This window comes from Lissotriton vulgaris, chromosome 3_1, assembly GCF_964263255.1.
Source record: "Lissotriton vulgaris chromosome 3_1, aLisVul1.2, whole genome shotgun sequence".
Classification (NCBI taxonomy): Eukaryota; Metazoa; Chordata; class Amphibia; order Caudata; family Salamandridae; genus Lissotriton; species Lissotriton vulgaris.
The window spans coordinates 1,503,439,388-1,503,465,534 of record NC_141689.1 but is presented as its reverse complement, the minus strand read 5'-3'; the positions used below and the strand labels follow the sequence as shown (position 1 = coordinate 1,503,465,534).

The window sequence follows — 26,147 nt, the reverse complement described above, 5'->3', positions numbered from 1 at the left end:
GCATGAGGGACAGTTATATTTAGTGTTGGTTGCAAGTCACTCGGAGACTTTCCTCAGTATCTTCAGTGTGGAAGTGGGATGCACTGACAGTGTTCACTTATGCGATCATGTCCAGTTCAATGCTGATGATTATCCCAAGATTTCTGGTGTGGGTTCTGGGGGTGGGTGTGGATCTGACTTTGCCAGTCACCAGATGGAGTACTATGGTGAGGGGTTCTTGCCAAAGATCAATGCTTCTGGCTTGTCAGTGCGGAGCTTGGGATAGTTGGCTTTCACCCAATTAACAACTTTGGTCAAGCAGGCAGTGAACTTGCTTCTTGTGTTGGGGGTTTTGTCATAGAGGGAGAGTATGAGCTGCATGTCATCTGTGTAGGAGAGGATATTGATGTTGTGTGCGTGGATGACAGTGGCTAGCAGGAAGTCTCAATAAAAAGAATGGTAGACAAATAAGTCTAAAGAAGTAACCGATAGGAACATCAAAAACATTTTTTGTTTGTGATGCCAAAAATGTTAAACCTGTGGTGAGAGAAGACCGTTTTGACAATATAAAAAAAAGATAGAGCACACTTCCATTGAAACTGATTACAATTTATTTTGTTCCTGAATTAAATAGACTTCTGTTTTTTGAAAAACCAACCTTTGATTTACTGTGTCGTATAAGAGCAGAGAGTAGTCTGTTTGACTCCCCAATTACACCCACGTGATCCTTGGCTTCACACCACTCCACCAATCGCTCAACGAGCTTTGCATTTTTCCCCAGCTGTTCCGCAGCTTCTGCTACATAACAAAAGTGGAGACAAAAAGATGGTTTCAAGAGCTTAATGTACACAAATTAAGATCTATAGACTGTCAAGTGTGAGGCTGTCATTTGTCCTTGTGGAAGGCCCTAACCATGATGTCTGTTTAAATGGAGTATTTTACGTTAATTGGTATTTTATAACACATTTTGTTATGTTAAAAATCATTATAATTTTCCTTTAATAACATTTTAGTCAATGTGTTTGATTTTGTTTGATATACTTTGGCATCTTGCTCAGAGCTAATTGAACACGGACTATAGCCGTTACCGCAGGTTTAGCTGCTGACCATACTGAATTCCCTGCCCCTCAAAACCTGGTAGGCAAAGCCAATACCATATCATATGCCCAATCGCCATCTTCCAGAGGCCACATATCATGGTCTTCAGTTACACCCTGCACCCGTTTTCACCAGCGGCTGCAGGACCGGGCCTTTGACCATGCCCATGCAGTTTAGGGAACCAGGCATGACTCTAATTAACCATGTCCTTTATCCAGTCCCTCTTCCCCAGATCGCCCAGAGCATGGCTTTAATACATGTCAAGTGTGCTCATGGCATACAAGACTCGAATGTGCCCTGTCCCCAATACCCATAGTCCCAGATGCAGCAGGGCATCACTTGCTGGATGTAGTGTGGGACCTTCCCACCACCGGAGCCCACAGTCCACTCTGCCCATACTTTTCCCACTTTTCAATAACTTTTTTTTAATCATTGTTGCCATCCATTTTGTTTTGGGTTTTTCATTTTCAAGCAAAGAAATTGGTTCTCTATCTACTCTTCATCTTTGCAGTTTTAATTACATAAGCCCTTTCACCACCCCTCTTAGGCTCCCCAGGGTCAGTATCTAATCAGATGAGATGGCCTATCAATAGGACCAGTAGGAAGAGGTACAGAATAGGGAGGAAATGGACAACTCACACCAACCTCTGTATTAATGTGGAACTAACAACTTTTACACTTTCAAATGGGCCCTTATAGAACTCAAAACTGATTAAATATAGCCTTACAGCCATTAATTGCCAGCCCAGCATTAAAGGCCCAATCTGAACGGAGAGGGCCTTTAACAAGGGAGCAGGACTGTAATGGCCAGTAGAGCCTGCTACGGAGGGCTCTAAGGCTATTAGAAGATTCTGCCCCTTGAGGGCATAAGGTTCTAATTTGTAAAAACAAAGGTCTCTCTGAGCCCCAGAAAAGTAAAATCCTCTCGGGCTCTGAGAGGCCTTTGTTCACAGCAACAGCTGTGAAATGAAAACAACATCGGAATGTTGCTCCCTGGGCTTCTACCAGCCATTAGAAGCCCAGAGCACTCCATTCTCTTAAATGGACCTCTCAACATTCTAATGTTCTAATATGATATGAAGGCACCTGCGCTCACATTTCCTCAGAAACTCTTATAACAAGTAAACTAGGAAATTATGCTGGATACTAAGTCATCTCATTCAAAACTTAATTGGCTATGAATCTATGGAAGAACTATATGTTTTCAGGGGTGTAGGTAAGCAGTCACTATTATAACACAATCCTTATTAACTGCATCAAGACTGATTTTTTACAATATATACACTGTGAGCCTGGTGCCTCACAGTATAGTTGCTTTAGTTGGCCTAATGACAGTTTATATAGATTGAATTTAGAAATTTAATTCATATGTATAGTGAACAATGTTTTGTAATCGAGCGGAGGAGCTGCGAAAAACAGGTCTCACATGCCGCTACAGCGTTAACAGGAAATTGTCAGAAGTTCACACCCATGATATTTGGCTTTTATTAACAGTGTATAATTAATCTATTTCTAGAGGATCTGTTACAGCAGCAGAGTATTTCCAGAAGAGATTTTCATCAAAGCAAAATTCACCCCAGAATCTTTTGATTCTACTGTGGCACAAAATCGAAGAAAACAAGTTACTTACCTGTAACTTTGGTTCTCCAGTATTGGTAACTTTCATAGATTCCCATAGCTTGTATCATTCCCCGTCGTCGGAATGGGAGTCTCCGTAAAAAAAAAAAATACCATAGCAGTAGGTACAAAAGAGAAAAGAAGGCCTAGGCCTCATCTAATTTTGTAGCATATCCGCCTCTTTTTGTAAAAGAGACCAAAATAAAGCAACAACCAATCAGATTAGCCTCACCCCATAGAACCTTTCTGAGAGAGCCTCCGAGTCTCAGATTTTCGTCAGCGCTGTGTAACAGTATAACAGAATATGGCTTTCCTAGGGAAGGAGGGTGGGCACATGGGAATGCATGAAAGCTATCAATACTGGCGAACCAAAGTTTCAGGTAAGTAACTTGTTTTCTTACTCCAGCATTGGAACTTTCATAGATTCCCATAGCTTGTATCAGAATAGCTAGCAGTAAGAAAAAACGCACATTTTGTGTAATAAACCATAGAATAACATTGTGTGTATATCATCATAAGAGATACCAGTTACCAAACAGCAGTCAGTAAACATCATCAGATACAAAATGTGCGAAACCAATAACAGGATGGAGGGTTAAAAGAGAAAGCTCACCGCTCACTGGAAGAGATTCCTCAGAACTACCTGTCCCACTGCAGCATCACTTCGCGTGGAAGAGTCCAAGCAGTAATGTCTCGTGAAAGTATGGGCACTGCTCCATGTAGCTGCCCTGCAAATGTCTTTGATCGGCACTCCAGCGAAAATAGCAGTCGAAGATGAAACTGATCTTGTCGTGTGCGCCCAGACACTCCTTTCTAGGGGCTTACCAGCCGCTTGGTGACAGTAGTGGATTGTGCTGGCAATCCATCGTGCAACCCCTTGCTTCAAAAAGGTGGAAACCTTTGCGAGGTGCACTGAAAGCGACAACGAGCTGAGTAGATCTCCTGAAGTCCATTGTGAATTGGAGATACAATTTTTAACTTCTTTGAACATCCAAAGAATGAAGAGACCTCTCTGCTGGAGTTGCCGGTCGAGGGAAAAAAGATTTCAGAATGACCGGTTCACTCAAATGAAAATCCGATGTGACTTTTGGGATACATTTTGGATTTGTCCTCAGGATGAGAGTGTCTTTTTTAAACTGTAAGAATGGATCCTTAATAGTGATAGCCTGAAGATCACCAACCCTCCTGGCTGATGTGAAAGCGAGAAGGAGGGCCACCTTCCCTGAGAGAAACTTAAGGTCTGCCATATGAAGTGGCTCAAAAGGAGGTTTCATGAGTTGAGCAAGCACCAAGTTGAGCTGCCATATGGGTGGCGGAGGTCTAACTGGAAGGAAAACCCTAAATAGTCACGATTCTTGCAGACAGAGGGAAGGGCCAGAAGATGTTCGCCTGAATCTAGAGATAGCTGCCAGGTGCACCTTGATCGAAGAATGGGAGAGCCCTGATTTGGCCAGAGTCAAAATGTATGGCAAGATCTGATGAGGAGCAGAAGAGAAAGGATGAATGTTCTCTTGGCGGCACCACAGGCAGAAACATTTGCATTTCGAACGATAGGTCCTATTCATACTGGGTGCGGGAACCTGAGCTAGCACTTCTCTACATTCTTGAGGGATATTCAAGCTCTGAAATTCTCTGTGCTCAGGAGCCACGCTGTCAACTGAAGAGAGCACGGGACTGAATGTACCACTTGGCCCTGGGACATCGCTAATAGAGAGGGAATTGGACGCAGCTGAAGTGGATGATCCTGGGAGAGTAGGGGAAGCTATGTAAACCAAAAGTGGTGGGGCCACGCCGATGCCATCAGAATCATTCTGAAGGGTTCTGCTTTGAGCTTCCGGGGCAGTCTTGGGATTAGCGGAATTGGAGGAAAGGCGTAAACAAAGGCGCCTGGCCAGGCCATCGAAAGCACATTCCCCAATGATCACGGATGGCATTCCATGCTTGCGTAGAATCGGCCTTTCCTGTTCTCTGGAGTGGCAAAAAAGTCTATGGACGGAGTGCCCCAAAGATTGAAAACTCTCTCCAGAGTGCACTGGTCTAATTACCACTCGTGACTCGCAGATTTGAGACGACTCAGCATATCTGCTGTCGAGTTGAGGACACCCTGAAGATGTTCCGCAGAAAGCGAGATTTGGTGATGGATAACCCACTCCCAAATCTCCTGGGCCTCCTTGGACAGCAGACAAGACCTTGTTCCACCCTGCTTGTTCACATAATACATGGCCGCCGTGTTGTCCGTACAGACCAGGACAGTGGATTACTGGATTCTCAGAAAGAAAGAGAAAGCTAGACGAATCGCCTTGAGCTCCAGTAGGTTGATGTGGAGACGGCGTTGCTCGGAGCCGCCAGCGGCCGCTCACTTGAAGGTCTTGCAAGACCTCTACCCAGCCTTCTAGAGAGGAGTCTGTGGTAAGTATCAGAGGAGCTGGAGTGACTGTGAAGGTGAGACCCTGAGAGATATTGTCTCTGACCATCCACCAGCTGGCCGCCTCTTTCATAAGAGGAGTGATGACTACTTTGTTGTCGAAAGAGCCTTCTATTTGGCACTACTGCAACTCCAATTGCTCTTGGAGTGGGAGCATTCATAGCCTGCAATGCAGAATTAAGGTAATGCAAGATGAGATTGATCCTAGAAGAGATTTGTCAAGGCGAATAGACAGAGACCATCTTGTTTGTAATCAACGGGCGGAGGTGATCAGTTTTTGCTGTCTTTCCTCTGATGGGAAAGCTTTGCAACAAGTTGTGTCCAGAAAAGCCCCCTGAAACTTGGCTGACCTGGAAGGACAGAGGACTGACTTTTCCTTCTTGAGTTGAAGTCCCAGATGACTAAAGAGTTGAATGTAACTTTCGACTGCTTCTGATGCTTCCTGAGAAGACGGTGCTTTTACCAACCAGTCGTCCAGATAAGGTAAAACCTCTAGCTTTTGTTTTCTGAGAAACGCTTCGACTGAAGCTAAGACCTTTATGAATATCCACAGCGCGGATCTATGTCCGAAAGGCAGGACCTTGAGTTGGAAGTGGCTCTTGGCTACTGTAAAGCGTAAAAACTTCCTGTGGGCAGGGTGGGTGGGAACATGGAAGTATGCGTCCTCGAGGTTCAGGGTGGCCATGTAATCCCATGGATTGAGGAGCCGCAAGATGTCCTGTAGGGATACCATCCTAAACGAGAGTTTTATGAGATAAGTGTTGAGCTCTCTCACGTCTAAAATTGGGCGCCACTTTTCTATGGTCTTGCGAACGAGGAAGAACTGGGAATAGAATCCTTTGCCTCATTGATACAGAGGTACTGGCTCTATTGCTCCTTTGAGAAGTAGTTGGTGAGCACGAGGTGCTCTGGAGGGTGGATGGTGTTGAAACTCCAGTGTATGGCTAAACCGGATGATATTGAGGACCCACCAGTCTGATGTTATGAGTTGCCAGTTGTGGAAGCACTATGATATCCTGCCCCACACTGGTGTTACAGGGGGCGAAGGAACAGTAGATAGATCCGGGAAGCCGCTATTGGTGCTTAGAGGAATCTCTCCCCTGGTGCCCTTGTCGTCCTCTAGAAGATTGGCGAGAGAATGACGACAACTGGCGCTGACGTTGACGTTGAGAATACTGGGGCCTATAAGACTGAGATGGCTATGAATAGGAGGAATAGCGTTGCTGGTGGTATCCACTCCTCTATGAAGAAAAACCTCTTCCTCTCGCTTCACGGAAAGGCACTTTGCGGTATTGCAAAGTCCCCAGTCTCTGTGTCCTTTTTTATATCCTGCAGTGCATCGTCCACATGCTTCCCAAAAAGCATCTCCCCATCGAAAGGCAGATCCAAGATTTTATTCTGGACTTCTGGGCGAAACCAGGTGGCCCGAAGCCAGCCTTGCCGTCTGAGAACTGGCACTCATGCGTAAAGCTGTAGTAGCAATGTTCATTGCGCAATCAATTTCCGAAGAGGAATTGGGGAGAATCGCCAAGGCATTAGCCGCTCTGACCAAGAGGCTGGACATAGAAGAGAACATCTTCCCCACATTATCTAGTCGTCGACCCTCTTTATCCGGTGGTGTGGTGAAGGGGGCCGACTGATTCTTTGACTTCCTTTGAGCCCCTTGAGAAATTACAGAGTCCGGTTTCGGCTGGCTGACCAGACAAGTGGGGCTATCTTCTGGAGCCTTGTACTTCTTCTCCAGTCGAGGAAGAACAGGCATGACAGTTGCTGGATATTTCACAACTTTTATCCCCTCATCCCAGACATGGCCCCCAATTGGGATAGGGAGAAAGTTTGTTATCCCTGTGCACTTGATTCATTGGAAGTGGTTATTCTGAGTTAGTGGTTTAATCAAAATGGTGCTGCAGTCGTCGCACGTAGTCTGACCGTGCCTTAAACGTACAAAGAAAATGTTGTGGGTAGGATAACCTGCCCGCAGACTGTGCGCTCAGTAAACGATGAAACAACTTGGTTTCTTCTCAAAGTTCGATTTATTTAGTTCATACCTTGTGAATTCTTCAAAGTATTATCCAAATCAAATTTGCAAACAATGGTTTCTTGCATCCATAATATCCATCTTATGTCGCAATGTTCAAACTCAACATTATTTTAGATCCACCCAATGCATTTCGGGTCTGAAAACCAAGACCCTTCGTCAGGGGTCTGAAACAAGGGGTAAAACAGGACCAAATCAGTTACTCCATCGATATATATACAGTATTAACACACGAAGATAGTGCTCAAAATGAACGTGCTACCTTTGAAATCCAACCACGGTATAATACAATGATCGCGTGTATGGTGCATGAAACCGGATAAAGTGCCGAAACGTGAAGTAGTTAGAAATCGAGTGGTAATTTGTGTGAAAAGTTCAAAGGAACGAGAAGTGAGCCGGAAACAAGCGTTGTGTCATAGGGCATTACTGGTATAACAGAAACAGAGTCGAAATGGAAACCAAAGTTAAAAAATAAATAGAGGAAACACTCACGAAAGGACCGGATAGAACCGCTTCTCAGGAAACTCTGTGGAGTTGGAAGGTTTAACAAACCTAGAAGTGATATGTGGACCGCGGGTCACGTGATCGGCTTAGACCGTCCAATGAAAAGAGAGAAGTGCTCTATCGCTCCCAACATGTGATACGAGTATAGACGCTTCAAATAAGGAAGTGTCAAAGTGTTCGAAACCGGAAAATAAAGTTGGATAATAAAGTTGCATGCAAAATGTTGAAAAGTGACAAATAAAATGTACGACATAAAATATACTGAATGACAGCAAGCATCATGAGTCAAAACAATATTCAAAGCATTTCGTCGGCAACAGCAAATAACCAAATGAATGATTGATTTGGGGGGACCAGTGAAGTTCAAAAGTCAATGTAAGGTACTTAGATGGTAAATCATAGTAAACATGAGTGTTCTATACGATCATTCATCCCGATCGTTTCTTGCCTAACCATTCAGTGTGCCTCTGTTCGGTTTGTGTATTGCATGTCTGGCTTTTGGATGACAGGGGCTGGAGCGGGGCAGCGGCTACAGAAGTCTGATGGGTCAGGATTGGGCTGAATAAACCTGGGTTGCATTTAGAGTAGTGGGAGGAGATTTCCTTGCCCCTGAATGGGCCTGGTCTGCCTTGCACAATGCCGTCTCCACTCCCTGCCAGGAAGCTGCACCAGTGAGGACAGAACTGTTTTTGACTGGGTACAGACACTTTCTGCCTTCAGAGAACAAAGGACGTGGAAGTATAAATATTGGGGCCCAGACCCCATAACATTAGAACTCTTTTGGACTAAGACGACTGCCAAGAAGAAGAGCTGGAGAAGTTGTGAGGAGGAGCTACCACTTTGCGGCGTGCTTTGCTGTGTTGGCCTGCAGGGGCTGCTTCTGTCTTGGGCAGTGAAAGGGCTGGACTGAACTCTCTGAAAGTTCTTTCTTTGAGTATCTCCAAGGGCTTGAGGTAGAACTTGCCCCCCGTTCAAGAAGTTTCAGGAACAGTAAAGACTTCAAGTTCTTCTCCATCAGCACTGGAGGCTGTGTGTTTTGTGCTGCAACAGAAGAAAAAGCAACCAGACGCAGTCTACGATGCCGCTGCCAACTCCGTGTCCTGAAGGCAGTGCAGAGGGCACTGCCGCAACGCCACACCGCAACCCTGGTCTCACTGTTGCTGACTTCTGATGCCGCCACTGAGCCGCTGCTTGCACAGCGACCTATGGGCACTGCACTCCGCACTGCCTCACTTCACATCGTCGCACTGGTATCCCCAACGACGCCGCTTCACGCCGACATTGAAGCTGCTGCATGCACCATGGTTCGAGGGCACCGCACCTAAGTTACACGACGCACCGTCCTCATCCCGCACCGCAGCCTTGGCCTACTGACGCCGGCACCATCGACTTCAGTTCGTCAGCCGACGACAGCGCTTCAGCAACGACAATGCCGCTGCTTGTACAGTGACCTGCCAGCACTGCGCCGAGACCCGCTGCACATCGCACCGCAGCACCCGACGCCTGCCGACGCCAGCACTCCTGACTTCAACTGCGAGAAGTTCGATCTGCAAGCCTCTGGAACAGACGCCTGCCTACACTGTGCTTTCGGAGCTCAACCAGAGGTCACCGACACCCTGCATTTCTAAAGGTACTGTTTTGCGGGTATTAACAACATTGTAGCTGGCCCGCGCCGCCATGGTCAGCCAGAATTATTGGATTTTGGTGTTCACGACGCTAGGATAGCCCCAGACGGAGCTAAAGACATCAAGGAACTGTTTTTCAAGGTTATTTTGATAACTGAAGATTTCTAAGTACTGTATTGTGGATTTTTTAAAATCATTTTTGGTCTTGTCTTCAGTATATAAAAATATTGGATTTTTTTTTACTGGTGTGGTGTCCTTTTGTAGTGATTACACTGTGTTACTGTTGGTTATGTGCAAAAACTTTACACACTGCCTTTAAGCCTGACTGCTTGTGCCAAACTACCAAGGTGGTGATCAGGGGTTATTTTAGGAGCGTAACTCTTTATCCTGATTAGAAGGAAGAGTCCCTACTTGGACAAGGTGCAAACCATTGCCAAGGAGAGACCCCCATTTCGAACAACCTCTCTGATAATATCAAGCAACAATGGACCACCAAACCTAATTCCCCTTCCCACCCCCCCAGTACTTGGTTCAACATGCTCTCAAACTGCAAGGACTTTGCTTACTTCTTCTTGGGAAAATCAGAAACTATTGAATATGATCTGCAGTCAGCGAGGAACCTACTGCCGGCTATTTTACACATAATTCTGCATCCCTCAAAGACTGGTGCTCCTGTTGGCCGCAATGGGCATTCCCCCCAAAAAAATGCCTCATTGAACACATTAACACCCCTCAATGAAAGCTACATTCCCAATATGCTTATAGCTTTGTAACCATCTAATCAATTATTAACCCTTTACCTCTGAATATCTTTAAGGAGATCAAATCTTCTATTCTCCCTTTATGTACCAAAATCGTCAATGCCTCGCTCTACCAAAGCCCTATCCTGAATGCCTAAAAGTAGGGCAGGCAACCCCCATCTTGAAAAAAAAAAACAACTGCAGATTACTCAGACCTTAACAATTTCCGTGCATCCTCCAACATTCCCCCTCTGATGAAGTTTCTTGAAAAACGTGTCCAGGTCCAACTCTTCAACCACATAGATAATTTCCAACTCCTTGACCAATGCCAATTCAGCTTCTGTCAAGCTCACTTTGCCACTGGATTCAAGTAAGCCAGGCTGAAGACGGCTGGAATGCCAGAAACCGGTCCTCGGAAGCTTGTTTCCGGTCCAGGGAAGACATGGCTTGGCAGTTCGGGCTGGACTGTTCCCATGAGGCACAGGGTCAGACTGATTTGCATATAGCCATGTCTGAACTAGGGTGGCAGAGTGGGCTAAAGAACGGTGATGGATTAAACCCAGATCTTTTGACTGTGTGTGAGTGTTTGATTGATTCAGATGCTCCGTCCATCACCACCCCCTTTTGTACCGCGTCTGTCAAGGTCACAGCACAGAATCAACAGACACTCGCATAGGGGATGATGTATTAAAAATGCTGGATCAGAGTGAATTGTGTTGGCTTATCCTCCTTGACTTATCCTCTGCATTTGATACTGTCAAACACGACTATACTACATTTGGTTTACCTCATTCCTCCATAATAGAACTCTGAGTAATAGATAATTTCCAACTCCTTGACCAATGCCAATTCAGCTTCTGTCAAGGTCACAGCACAGAATCAGCAGACACTCACATAATCTATCCCTATCCAAGCTCACTGTGGTCACCCTACGCGTCCCACAAGGATGCGTCCTCTCACCCACTCTCTTCAACTTATTCATGGACATGGAACCTCCAATAGGCTCCCTGACATCCTCTAACTTTCCTTATCACAAGTATGCAGACAACACCCATTTGCACCTGAAAATTTCCTCCCCAGAAGACATCATGTCCCTCAACAATACTCTACAAAACACTCAAAATTGGCTTACTCGCAACCATCTCAAACTTAATGCTGTCAAAACTGAATTCCTTTTCATTTCTCCACCTAAACACAACCTCAAGATCAACCTATAGATGAAGCAACTAACTGCCCTCAATTGCACACCTCACATTACAGACTCTGGAGATCTCTAGGAATTACACTAGACAAATACCTGCACAAGCAGGATCACAACAATACTGCCACCAAAGGAGAAAATTATCAGATGAGCATTTTGAGAAAATTAAAACTCTTTCTCACCCATTACGACCATAAATCTGCGGTCCAAACCCTAGTCATTCCCAGGCTGGATTACGGAAGTGCTACACACTGTGGCCGGTCTAGATACAGGCTGGCCCCTCTAAGGGCCTCTCAACGCTGCTGCCTGACTTGTCACCAGAACAAAAATAAACAAACATCTCTCCAGGTCTAAAACCCCTGAACTGGCTCCATTATGAGGCAATAATACAACTAGAATTTGTGTGCATGACTCAAAGCCTTACATTTCAATACCCCTAGGTATGTGGTACAAACGCTCGAATTATAGGACAGATTCAGATCATCACGAAGTACCAGTTCCCTGCTGCTGAAACCACAGATTTTCCACAAAAAAATAATGTGAGCTTTCTCTGAAAATTTGGAATGCTCTGCCTCCGGAAATCCATCTGATCGGCCTACCGCTGTCATGTCCTTTAGGATAGTCCCATCATGTACATACCAATTTGTGACCAAGAGACTCGGCTGGTCGACGAGGGCTCCCCTAACAGGGAATGGTGGGCTGTTGATTCTATCTTGTCACCCTCTCTCCATCCCCTTCAGAACGAGTGGAGTAGTGATAGACACCCGCTATAGTTAACCCAAGAGGAAGAACAGGGTGAAGGCTCCTTTAACTGGGCGTTCGAGTACGGAGAAGATACGCCCCCTTTTGACGTCCATGCGGCAGGATTGGATAAAATAGAGAAAGTACAGACTACGGCGTGTGACGTCACCGGAGAGTAGTTACTTAAGGAGAGGATTTCGAACGGCGTTTGGAGGCGAGGAGCGAAAACGGGAGGCAGAGGACCTCGAGGAGAAAGGAACATCGACCGAAGGAGCCGCGGCAGAGCCTGGAGGCCAACGACCCCGCGATTCGCCGAGCCTCGTTCCAGGAGGAGCTTGGCTTCAGCAGGTACGGCAGAGTGTCGGGCTGGGTTGGGAGGCGGGGAGACTCGTCCTACTAGCATAACTCAACTTACGACCCTGCCCTTGCCTCCCCTTTGTAAATATTTGTTCCCACACCCTCTTCCCACTTCCTCGATCACCCCCTTCTCACCAAAACCTACCTCACACCCCCAGAGAGAAACGTGTTGTATTATACACCAAGTCAGATGTGAACTCCTCACTCCCTGATCCCCCGGGCATTCGTGTAGAACGGACATCTGACCTGAAGCTCTGTAACTTTCCTCCACATGTAACCCGCGGTGAGGAAATCCGGTATTGGTACCAAGACCACAGAAGGAGGGGAGCCAAGCAGAAGAGACAGCGTACTGAGGTCACCTACAACCACGGATCCATCAGTGTATAATCGGGACAGACTTACCAATCGTAATAAGAAAACCTTTAAGAAAATAAAACCCTATTTACCACGATCTGGTCTCCGGTCCCTTACTTCAACCCCACCACACAATTACATGCATTTTGTCCAATCCACACGACATAACGGTCCTAACACAGGTGGCCTTTTACCTAGTAGCTTACTTCTGTCTCAGACATCAGGCTCTGGGTACCCTATCTTAATCCCTGTAGCTGACATACATAAACCTGTCCCCAGGCACAGCAGATTTATTCTGTTTAAGGGTCACCACTTTTGCATCCATGGACAACAGCCAGCTGTGCTTCAGTTTTTTTGTTTAGAAAAGGATTAGCCAGGGATTAGTGAATGTTTTTAAAACATATCGATTCAGGAAGACACCCTTGAGGGACCACTTTAGTATAAAAGACCCTCACTCTACCTCACTCTCTCTTACAGAGACAAAGGAGAATTCCTTCCACGCTGGACAGAGGCTCTGCAGGCTGATCCATCTACAGGCAGAGATCTGACAACCCTTGTGGGGTGCCATCCTTGACACAGAGACGGGTTCCTTCATTCAGAACGATTAAGTGAGGGGTTAGCAATTCCCCGGGGGATTCTTGGCTCCGTTAGGAAATATACTAGCACTTACATACACATGCTTCACCTACATATCTAGGCTAGGTACATTTAGGTACGCTACGCATCGTAGGAGTACGCCAATGCTATTGTTTTATATAATCTGCTTTTATTCACCTATTAGCACTATGCTAGAAATATATCTAGTATTTACGATATTGGTGCTAACGATTGCATTTGTCTGCTCCGGTCTTTTGACTGTTGCAGCTAATATGTTTCACACTAGACAAGGCGCTTGACCAAGCAAAAATTATTGAAACCGCTCCAATCGTCACTCTATTTGTATGCTGAGAAAAGTAAGCACGAGTGACTGAGAGAAAGATAGCGTATTGTTTTTCACGATACCGGAGGAATTAGGATTATCATGTTCAGTGGTTGCCAGAAGCTACATACACCACTGTAAAATACAGGACGGTGGTAGTGGCACCATAGAGCTAGCTGGTCTAATGGCTGATTCATCCTTAGAGGGTGTCCAGAGTCTGTCTGCACACCAAGCCCTCAGTTTAGGTCATCCAAAATGCGCAGGTCCTGGGGGGTCCTAGGAACTACACGACATGGCGCTGCTAACGTTGGTTTGGCTCTTATATTAACAGTAAAATCTGAGTAGTTGAATCATGCTTTCTCAGACAGCCCTACTCACACTTTTCAGAGACGTCTGAAGTGGGAAGAAATATCCACCCCAGCTGAGCAGGTACACCCTGTGTATTGGCTGAAGGTTTTAGACAAGCTTGTAAGGATTAAAGGTTCCCATATTGTGCTAAACCCTACCTCTTAAACCTTTACTTTCTCCTCCTTTCAAAATGACTGAACCTGCAAGTAGCAGTGGAAGTGCGGAAGGAGACGAATTTGCTAACGCTCTAAACATCACAGAGAACTGCATACAGGCAGTAACTCTGAGATTGGTAGAACATGTCCCTGTAAAGGTGGTAATGTTACTTTCGAGATTGAGGCACACGAGGTGTTCAGATCAGAGGTATTCTATTCCTGAGTAAAATTCCAACTTGCAGATCCACAGGCACATTTATTTTACGAATATAATGAAGTGGATCCACTGGAAGAATACATCCTATATGAGAACACGGACGTTCAGACTCAACACACACCAATAATTAGTCTGCAGACACTAAAAGCAGTAATGGGTGCATTCCCATCAAAAAGGGACCAAGTACCATTGTAGATTGCTCAAAAAATAGCACAGTTGGAAGCAATATTTCCCCATACGGGTCCGCAGGAACAACACAGAATGTTAACTATTTGCTTGCCAATGGGCATGGTTCCCTCACTTGAGGATTGAACCACATGGGGAACAATCTTTGGTGCAGTCTATATTAGAATACTTGGCACCCCGACCTTATCAGTTATTCCTGAAGTATTGAACCAGATACAAAATGAGTACAGGGCAGGACCTGTCCTGGAGTTGAGAATGAAATTGATAGGTAATTTCTGACCAAGACTTGGCTACTATGCTGAGCAACATCAAGGAGGAAGCGGTGGCTATACGCCAACGCTTAAGGGAAACGCCTCCTACAAATCAGGAGCGTGTACTACCAAAACTTAATGAGGAAACCTATGCTTCATTAGGTAAAGATAGTTTGGGAGCCAAACCAGGGAAAAACACAAGTGGTGAGTAATTCTGACAAGGATAACTCAAAGCAAGCACCTGCTTCTTCTAACAAGAAATTGGATAATAATAATCAATACAAAAATAATAATAAAGATAAAAGAAACACTTCATGATCAAGGGGTGAGTCTCCCCAACGAGAGTCCTCTGAAAAGAGGTAGAACCTTAGGAATCATGATAACATTAAGAAACCTGACCGGTATCAGGATACTGATACACGTTCCTTTCGTTCGTTTCAGGGTTCATCAAAAAACTCGGAGAGGGAAGGACGGTCAGAACAAAAGACTGAAGATCAACCAAAGGAAAAAAGGGAAACACATCGCAATTCAGATTTCATTATAAAACAGGAAGAGCAACCAAAGGCAAAGAAGCTGAATTAAAAATCAGACATGCCCAAGTTACTGAGGACGCCACTTCTGAACGCGGAATGGGCTCAGACGGTGCTAGACAGCATGACAGAAATAACAATAGCTCCCCAGAACCTGAAGGAATTTCTGGTGACAGCAGTATTGAATGAATTCATCAAAGGGGAAACAACTGATACAAGAGTGAGTGTCCCACACAGCCTACACAAAATTAATCTCCAAATAGAGGGGGATATCTCAAGAACATTTAAAGGTCTCTTTTGGGAAATTTGGATAGGACATCCCGTTAGCAGAAAAAGATTGTCTGCTTGAATTTGTAATGAATTGCCCAAAAGGTGAAAGCATTATTTTGCCTGCCTTTTCCAACCTAGTTCCTGTTTCTTTAAAACACTCATATGCGCAGGAGTGGGCGCAAGAGCTAGCTCCAGCATTATACCGCAACCATGTAGGGTGGGACGTAGAGTCCAAACACCACAAAATCCCATTAAAAAATACTCCAACTCCACAGAGACAGTACCCTATTAAAAATAAGGTGAAGAAACAGGTCAAAGACATCTTAGACCAACTAGAATACCAAAGTGTGATTGAAACTTGCACCTTGCCAATGAACAACCCTTTGCTTCCCGTAATGAAACCTGACAACACGTATTGTTTGGTTTTAGATTACAGACACTTGCACACATGCACAAAAATATTGAAATCACATCTTCTGTGTGTTTTTGTATATTAACAGGCTTGTTTACGTGTGTTTTTGCTAATACTGGCGCTGGAATGCTGGAAGCAATTTACTGGTTGGGACTGGCACATGTTTCTCGTCAACAGCCCATTCATAAAGGGTGTTCCTGATGCAATTATCACCAGTCACATCTGCATATGCTATGTTTTCTGTGCAAATTCCATTTCGTAATTCATAAATCATCTAAATTAAGTTGTGACCTCTGTTCAAGTGGACCCAAAGTTATTTTACTCGATGCACGTCAGTCGTGTTCTCTCTTCAAAGACTGTAAACATGTACAGACATTAGAAATAACAGTCAATATATATTTATTAAATTGGAGCTATGGTTACTGTTGCATATGGAAACATCAATGCAAACAGCAAAGGTCACAAAAGAGTCAACAGAGCTTTAAGACAGTTTATTACAATTAATTAAATTAGAAGCAGAACAATGGTGAGTATGTTACCTTGCGCATCTATTAACATCCTGAGTGTTCCCAATAGTTTGAACTGCACTGGAGGCATCTCAGATCGCAGAAATTTGAGTACTTCTTCTGCTACACCTGCTGACAGCATCTTCGCTTTATTTATTACTGAAAACCAAAACAGAGCAATACATGTTATTCATCATTTTGAATAAAGTGAAATTATGTTACCATACTTAAGATGAAATAAACACAAGATACAGCTTTAATATACTTTTAGGCAAATATTCCACTACCAAAACAATGATCTCAAAAGTTAGCAAAAGCCCTACTTTGCGAGCACGACCAGACAAAGATTCCTTTCACTGAAATCTCAACATTGTTTGGGTGTGGGCAGCACTCTTGATCCCCCTGCATATAACAAGCACTACCACCTCAGCTTCACTCAAAAAAGATCACCGCAAAGTACTGTCCTTTTCACAAGTACAGACATAAATAAGGATGGATCATGATCCATCCTTGATTGACCACGTAAAATCATGAATAGCCATGGTTTGCATATACATAGGGAGGGCGAGCAGCAAAGCCGGGTTGCTGGAATGGTCATTTGTCCTTCACTTATATCTAGTTTTTGTCCGAATTGGAACTCGTTGCAAAGAATATGTCACGCATACTTTGTACTAATGATCGTCTCCGGAGTTCTAGTACTGCACTTCAAAATTTTTAGTTGAGGATAGAAGGAAACTTCCTAAATGTCAATAACATGCAGTGATAGTGATGAGTGTGCTGGTCTTACACCTTCATAGACTTCTCCAATGATGAAAACATCCTTCTGGCGATCGGACACTTGGAAATGCGCCGGCATTATTTTGTTCCCCAGAGACTCAACAACCAAGTTGTGGAAGGAAAATCTTCTTTGCAAGTACCTAGGCCATGAACTGCTGCTAGACCATCGCGGCAATGCTCAACTATGTTCAATGCATCGCAGCTAGTAAGGGCAAAGTATTGGGTATTACATGCTTGAAGAACTAAGGGACTCAAGTGGAGCAATGCTCAGCACTAGCTGAAGTCTTAAAATCAGTTAGAGGAATCTCTGCCTAGATGGGGCTCTACATAGCCCTATCCCGTTGATATGAACGTATGGACTCTGTACACCGAGGGGCACACCCAGACTGCTATTGGTCACATGTCTAATTTGCATCTGGGATATCTCAATTTTTTTAATCTTTTGATTTTCATGAAAAGAAGTGTCAATGGCCTTGGTAGAGAATGATGTCGATTATTCAAACACCAAGAACAAATTTGATTTCTGCCTAAATGATAAACAAAAGGTGCTCTGCTGTGGCCATAATTAGTTTCTATGATCGCTTTCAATTTGTTTGGATATTTTCCCCTTAAACAAGGCAGAAAAAGTGACCTTTGGCTCTGTAGTGAAAATGACATACAGTGGCGAGTCCTCCTGGTCCAACGTAAATGACGACGAGACACGCAAGGTCATGAACTCCATACACTCAGGATCCCCGTCAGACCCGTGCCCACACCACATTTTCAACAAAGCAGATGCAGAAATCGCACCCCAACTACGGAAGGTCATCAACATCTCCTTTGAAACAGCGACATTCCCGGAAAGCTGGAAGCACGCCGAAATCAACGGCCTCCTCAAGAAGCCCAAGGCGGACCCCCATGGACATCAAGAACTTCCGGCCCATCTCCCTACTCCCGTTCCCGACGAAGGTCATCGAGAAAATCATCAACATACAACTGTCCCACCACCTGGAAGACAACAACATCCTGGACCCGTCCTAATCTGGATTCAGACGGAACCACAGCACCAAGACAGCTCTCATCGCCGCCACAGACAACATCAGGCACCAAGTAGACAAAGGCGAAACATCAGCCCTCATCCTCCTAGACCTGTCAGCCGCCTTCGACAAAGTCTGCCATCTCACTCTCAAGACGCGCCTCCTAGAAGTCGGAATCCAGGAGAAGGCCCTTGACGGGACCGCGTCCTTCTTCTCTGGCAGAACCCAGAGCGTCCGCCTCCCACCCTTCCGATCCGAAGCAACCGATATCATCTGCGGCGTTCCCCAGGAATCATCCCTCAGCCCGACACTGTTCAACGTCTACATGGCCCCCCCTCGCACAAGTGGCCCGCCGTCACGACCTCAACATCATCACCGACGACATCCAGCTCATCCTCTCCCTCACCAAGGACCCACACACCGCCAAAACTAACCTCCACAAGGGAAGGAAGGCCATCGCCGACTGGATGAGGAGCAGCCACCTTAAGCTGAACTCGGACAAGACGGAAGTCCTCATCCTCGGACCCACCCCCTCAGCCTGGCACGACTCTTGGTGGCTGACCACAATGGGAACAGCACCAACACCCACCAACCATGCACGCAACCTAGGATTCATCCTCAACTCCTCCCTCTCCATGTCCAAACAGATCAACGCTGTTTCCTCCTCCTGCTACAACACCCTCTACATGCTCAACAGGATCTACAAGTGGATCCAGACCGAAACAAAAAGAACGGTGACACAGGCCCTCGTTAGCAGCAGACTGGACTACGTCAACGCACTCTACGCAGGAATCCCAGCCAAACACATACGATGACTACAACGCATCCAAAACGCCTCAGCCCGACTAATCGTCAATGTCCCCCACCGCAGCCACATCACGCCCCACCTGAGAGACCTACACTGGCTATCCGACAACAAGAGGATCACCTTCAAGTTCCTCACCCACGCACACATAGCACTCCACAATGCCGGACCAGCATACCTGAACACCAGACTCAGCTTCTACACCCCCACCCGCCAGCTCCGCTCCACCAGCCTCGCCCTCGCCGATGTCCTCCAAATCCAACGAACAACCTCCGGCGGCAGATCCTTCTCCTAACTCACCACCAAAACCTAGAACACCCTCCCTACCCATCTACGGCAAACCCAAGACGTACTCACCTTCAGAAACTCCTCAAGACCCAGCTCTTCAAACAGACGATCAACCCCCCCCCCCCCCCCCTACCTCCCCATCAGCGCCTTCAGACCCTCACGGGTAAGTAGCGCGCTTTACAAATGCCTGGATTGATTGAGTCATAAATACAGGCCTTCTTTAGGTCTTAATTTGCACTCAAAGGTAAGCACAGTAGTAAATTATTCTTTGAAGCTTGTGACAGTGAAAACTCAAAAGAGAAGTAATATAGCCTATGTTCGCCTGCTGGAACTATAGGTTAGGTGGTATGCTTAGCTGCACCGTCTCCAATACAAAGGAAGTCGGCAACTAATAAAGCTATTAGAGGGAAAAATATGTTTTAAATGTCATAGATCAGATCAACAAAAAAAACAATTAAACTAATAAACTGCATCATGTAGAAAGAACTAACTTCACGCTAGTTACAAAGCGGCATGTGGCAGACTAGCCACCGCCACTATGGAACAATCAAATAATTTTAAATAAAACTGTGGTTCTTAAAAAAAAGCTGAAAAATAAAGGTAACTGGCAGAATACACCCACCAAAGGATTAATCAGCAGCAGTATGCCTCCAGTGTGATGCGACAGGCATTCCCATGCTGGACTGAACCGTTGAGACTCTACCAATAGTATGTATGTTTAGTAAAAAGTGCCTCAGAAAGGCCTAAGAAACACGCCAGGAACATTCACACAAAACAAATACAATCTAATAGCAAACAGCGTCAACAATTAGTCAATTATTAAGTACAAAACATTATAATACAAAATAAACAAAGATAAACGCTAAACTGTGCAATTTTTTTGAGAAAACAGATAAGGCCAGAAGTTAAATTCCGACTGGCATTGCAAGCAGTCTAATTAATACATTTTGAAGGGGGGACTCATTTTCTTCCGACTTTTTTAGGATTGTAGAATCGATTTAACTCAAGTAGAAACGTATTATATCTCTCAAACAGACGTATCAAGTAGAAAACTATTATACCTTTAAAACAGACGTACCTTTGCTGTAAAAAATATACAGTTTTGTAATTCCTGCTAGTAAGACATATCAATGCATTTTTGTTAGGGCAAGGACTCGGGCCAGTGTGCAGTATCAGTGGGCTTCTCGTTGCATTAGCTACCGCTGACGCCCCGGTGCTGAGCAGAATATGGAGTAAAGGTGGCAGCAGCTGGGACAGACGCCTATTTCACTCCTCATTTTGTTAAAGCCCATACATACCACATTTTCGGAAGCGAACTGCGCTGGCTCAAGAACCTGAAAGCAGTCTTGTTGGTTATAAACAATGTGTGTGTACTTTTTAAAAACACACACTCTCTCACAACGCGTTGGTCGGACTTTTTTGACCCGCTGCGTAGGCCCCTGTTCGCACGGAGATTGGAATGCTGAATTAGTTGGTATTTCCAGCATCCAGTAATTACTGAGTGTTTTCAGTATCTTACCCTTTGTTGAAACCTGCCAAAATGTAACAGGTATTTACCTTACCTTGCGGATTTTGGTGTGGTAAGTACCAAAATCTGCATGTTTCCCCCCAAAAACATCCTAATATGGGCTACTTATCGCACCCTATAAATAGCATACCCTCAGGGTATCGCTATTTATCAATGCAATAAATCACACCTTCATTTCAACAAACTTGGATTCAGGGATACAATGAATATCAGTTTAGGGGATCATAAGATGACCTTTTTCTTGAGAGGGAAGACATAGCTGATCATACCAACCCAGTGCTTAATTTGTAAATAGGTGCCAGGGCCTCATCATGAAGCAACTGCAGCTTGCATCACCCATTGCCCCAGGCATCACTGCCAATGACACTACCACACAACTACTAACTGTCAAACTCATATAAGTGTGACAATTCAGACAATCATAGCCCCCAAAAGCTACAAGAATTGCTTGGGAAGCAGGTATTAGTCATTTTAAACATTTACTAAAATAAAATAATAAACAAATGTTGCTGTGCTTATTTCTAACCTAGACGAACAGTGCCATCATGTGGCGCATTGCCATAAGTTCTAGTGTTGGCAATTAGGTGCCGGCGCCGGGCACCGGAAACCACCAGCTCAAATTAAGCACTGTACCAACCCATATTTACTCCAATATGTTGCTTACCGGGAATGGCTAGGTTTCGGAGTGCACTGAGAGCTGCATGCTGGACTGTTACATTTCCTTGCTCTACGTGCCTGTTGAGTAGATTCATAAGCTTCTGAACTATACCATTGTCCACCATATGTATACAGTTTCCATCTGAAAAGAACAAGAAAAATCAAATGTATTTCCATTACTTTATGGTCTTCTTAACATTTTCCAGGTCATAAGACGTTCTACCAATAATGATTTTTGAGAAACAATACTGGAAAACCGCCTTCAGTGTGCATATTCACTCCTACATATAAACAGTTCCATGAATTTGTACACTGCTAGTAACAATTTTGTGTCACTGGCGTTTGTTGCACCTGATGGTGTGTTTTGCTTTTCTGTCTGAACAGAGATGTGTGTGGTACCTGGTTGTTGTTTACCCGGTCCTTGAGGGCAGTTCACTGGCCAGTGGCAGGATGAGAGTTCCGGTGGACAAATGTTTCACTGAGACAGTTGGAAGTGTCACTAGGAGACGAACGAAGACAACTAGCTCATGGCTGGGTGTACCTAGTTGCAACGTCATCTAAGATTGCATGCATAGGCAGAAGAATTGCATTGTGAAAGAAGTACGTTATATAAATCTGTATGTTTTATACGACTCTCCTATTGAGGTCCAAAATAAGCGAGTGCTGTGGCACAGATGTGTGCGCATTGCCGTTCAGTGGTTGTGAACTAATGTATGAGGCTTATTATGTTCTTTTAATATTATTTGAATCATGTTTTTTGAAACTGTATAAAAAGTAATTTTGGTTTTTCTAAGGTATCAAGCAGGGATGATGATTCCAGTGGTAGTGTGGATACTTTACAGACAAGGGATGCGAATCCAGAACCCGGTTTGGGTTGGTTCTCTTTCAAATTTCATTCTCAGGCTGCACTCCAGACACAGCCTTTGTTCTAAGTGATGGCTCTCACAGAAGGTAACAACAGGGCTGGCTCCAAGTAGCAGTACTCAAAACATGGGCAGAATGAAGTTTGAGACCTCTGCACCAGAGCCAGCTTTACTGTTGGTGGTGCTCGGTGCCACCATTTTTGTTGGTGCCCCCCCATGCCCTCCTTCTCTACGGATTCCCTCACTACCACCCTTCAAATCAATCAATCAATCAGGACATTTGTAGAGCGCACTACATACCCATGAGGGTCTCAAGGCGCATGGGGGGGCGCTACTTATCGAAGAGCCAGGTCTTGCTTGAGTAGTCTTCTGAAGGCCAGTAGGTCTTGGGTCTGCCGTAGTTTGGTGAGGAGGGTGTTCCAGGTCTTGGAGGCGAAGTGGGAGAAGGATCTGCCTCCGGCTGTCGTTCTTTGGATGCGGGGGACAGTGGCGAGGTCGGCAGAGCGGAGCTTCCGTGGGGGTGTAGAAGCTGAGTCGTCTGTTGAGGTACGCTGGGCCGGTGTCGTGGAGGGCTTTGTGTGCGTGGATGAGGAGCTTGAAGGTTATCCTCTTGTTGACGGGGAGCCAGTGTAGGTCACTCAGGTGAGGAGTGATGTGACTATGGCGGGGGATGTTGGAGATCAGACGTGCCAAGGTGTTCTGGATGTGTTGCAGCCGTCTCAGGAGCTTGGTCGATGCTTCTGCGTAGAGGGCGTTACCATAGTCCAGCCTGCTGGTGACGAGGGCCTGGGTGCTGTTCTTCTGGTTTCAGTGGGGATCCACTTGAAGATCCTACGTAGCATTCGGAGGATGTTGAAGCAGGAGGAGAAGACGACGTTGACCTGCTTAGTCATGGTGAGGGTGGAGTCGAGGATGACCCCAAGGTTGCGTGCGTGGTCTGTGGGTGTTGGAGCAGTGCTCAGTGTGGTTGGCCGCCAGGAGTCTTCCCAGGCAGAAGGGGTGGTCCCAAGGATGAGGTCCTTCGTCTTGTCCAAGTTCAGCTTCAGTCGGCTGTTCCTCATCCAGTTGGCGACAGCCTTCATTCCTTCGTGGAGGTTGGTTTTGGCTGTGTGGGGGTCTTTGGTGAGGGAGATGATCAGCTGGGTGTCGTCGGCGTAGGAGATGATGTTGAGGTCGTGTTGACAGGCGACGTGGGCGAAGGGTGCCATGTAGATATTGAACAGCATCGGGCTGAGGGACGAACCCTGGGGTACGCTGCAGATGATCTCGATGGCACTGGAGCGGAAGGGAAGGAGGCGGCCGCTCTGAGTTCTGCCGGAGAGGAAGGATGTGGTCCAGTCCAGGGCCTTCCCTCGGATTCCAGCGTTGTGTAGGAGTGTGCGTAGGGTGTGGTAGCATTCCGTGTCGAAGGCGGCTGACAGGTCCATGAGGATGTTGGCTGCTGTTTCTCCGTTGTCTAGCAGGGTCCTGATGTCATCTGTGGCGGCGATGAGGGAGGTTTTGGTTCTGTGGTTGCTGCGGAAACCGGACTTGGATGGGTCCAGGATGTTGTGGTCTTCGAGGTAGCGGGTCATCTGTTTGTTGACTATTTTCTTGGTGACCTTCGCCGCAAATGGGAGTAGGGAGATGGGCCGGAAGTTCTTGAAGTCCTTGGGGTCCACCTTTGGTTTCTTGAGTAAGGCGTTGATCTGGGCGTGTTTCCTGCTTACCGGAAAGGTTGCAGTCTCAAAGGAGATGTTGATGGCCTTGCTGAGATGGGGTGCGATGGATGTGCTGGCTTTGTTGAAGATGTGGTGGGGGCATGGGTCTAGCGGTGAGCCGGAGTGGTTGGTCTTCATGATCTCGCTGGTGTCCTTGTCGTTGACACTTGTTGAGGAGAGTAGATGGTTGGTGTGGTGGTGGTGGGGGCGGTAGTAGTCGGTGCAGTCGTGGTGTTGAAGCCGTCGTGGATGTCGGTGATCTTGTGGTGGAAAAATGTAGCCAGTGAGTCGCATATGTCTTGCGAAGGCGGGATGTCGTTGGCATGGATACTGGGGTTGGAGAGTTCCTTCACGATGTTGAAGAGCTCTTTACTATTGTGTGCGTTGTTGTCAAGGCGGTCCTTGAATAAGGCCCTCTTGGCGACTCTGATGAGTTGGTGATGGCTGAGGTTTGCCGTTCTTGTGGGCTGTGTAGCTGTCCAGTGATCATTCGCGGAGCCAGTTCTTCTCCAGTTTTCGGCATATTCTTTTGGAGGCCTGGAGGTCTTTGGTGAACCAGGTGGCTTTCTTGCTTGTGTGGCTCTTGGACGGTGTCTTGAGTGGGGCGAGGGTGCTGGCGCAATTGTCGATCCATTGTCTGAGGTTGCGGGCGGCGGTGTCGGGGGCGGTGGAGTCGGCGGGTGGGTTCTGGGCGAGGGTGGTGGTGAGCTGGTCCTCTGTGACTATGCTCCAGCATCGTTGGTGCAGCAGTTGGGTGAGGTGGTGCGTGGTGGGCTTCCTGAAGGTGAAGTGGATGCAGTGGTGGTCGGTCCAGTGGGGTTTGGTGGTGCGGTTGAAGGAGACGTGGGGACTTGCGGTGAAGATGGGGTCGAGCGTGTAGCCGGCGGTGTGGGTGGGTGTTGTCTCGAGCTGTCCGAGGTTGTCGAGCAGAGCGGTGGAGTTGGTGTCGTTGTTGTTCTCGAGATGTAAGTTCAGGTCTCCTAGGAGGATGTAGTCCGTAGAGGCGAGGGCGTGCGTGCTGACGAAGTCGGCGAATGAGTTGCTGAACTGTGGTCGGGGTCTGTAGATGAGGGTTCCTCTGAGGGTGGTGTTGGGATCGGTGTGGATCTGGAAGTGCATGTATTCGGTGGTGCGGAGGGTGTCGTCGGTGTTGGTCGATACTCTGAGGGTGTACCTGTGGACGATGGCGATTCCTCCTCCTGTTTCGTTGATGCGGTCCCTGCGCGTGATCTTGTATCCTTCCGGAATGGCAATGTCGATGTCAGGTGTGGAGGCAGGGTTCAGCCAAGTCTGTCAGGAAGGCGACGTCAGGGGAGGTAGAGTCGAGGAGGTCTCAGAGTTTGACGGCGTGTTTCATGGAGGAGCGGGTGTTGAGGAGGATGCATCTGAGGTAGTTGGGTTCCTTGGTGGGCGGTTTGGCTGGCTGGATGCTGGTGAAGTTGCAGGTCCGGCAGGTGAAGGGTCCTTGGGTGCGCTTTGGGGTTGCCCGGTAGCAGGTGTGTTCTCGGCCGGGGTTGAGTGCGTGGAGGGTGTAGGCGTCGTAGTGCAGTCGGGTGTCGTGGCGTCTCTGGGGTCCAGGGGTCCTGGCGCTGGGCGCAGTCCGGGCGCAGTCCGGGCTTGCCTTAGATGGGCTCGCCTGCGGCGCGGTCACTGCGCGGCCTCCAAATGAGGGGATATGGGAGGGAGGAGCAGCTGGGAGGCAGGAGCGGGGTAGCCAATGGGGCTACAGGGGGGCGGGGCCGCCGGGGACACAGCAGCGGGAAACACGGAGGGGTGAGCGGGAGTCACAGAAGGCACAAGGGGGACACAAAAAAGGGGCAAGGTGGCAAAATACAAGAAAAAACAGTATAACAGTAAAACAGCAGAGATTGCACAGTAATTACAGAGGAGAAAAGCAGGCACAACCAAAAAAGAGGCACACTCTAGTTACGAGCGGCAGCAGAGGCGGGGCAGAGAGCACACAGCGGTGAGGGGAGCGACCTGCCTGGAAAGAGGCCCCTCCTTTCTCCTTAACCCCACTGTCCCATTTAATTACTTTCA

General features: G+C 46.6%; 1 protein-coding gene across 3 annotated transcripts in view; it reads right to left on the bottom strand.

Moving 5' to 3' along the window:
• RAP1GDS1 (Rap1 GTPase-GDP dissociation stimulator 1) overlaps window positions 1-26,147 on the bottom strand; it is an 892,032-nt gene that overhangs the window by 55,680 nt on the left and 810,205 nt on the right. For all 3 annotated transcript variants that reach the window (XM_086961955.1, XM_086961956.1, XM_086961958.1), the window contains 3 exons: window positions 21,552-21,686; window positions 16,507-16,632; window positions 638-777 (listed from right to left, as the gene is read on the bottom strand). In XM_086961955.1, the coding sequence (XP_086818081.1) occupies window positions 638-777; window positions 16,507-16,632; window positions 21,552-21,686 (401 nt within the window). The remainder of the gene's footprint in view (window positions 1-637; window positions 778-16,506; window positions 16,633-21,551; window positions 21,687-26,147) is intronic.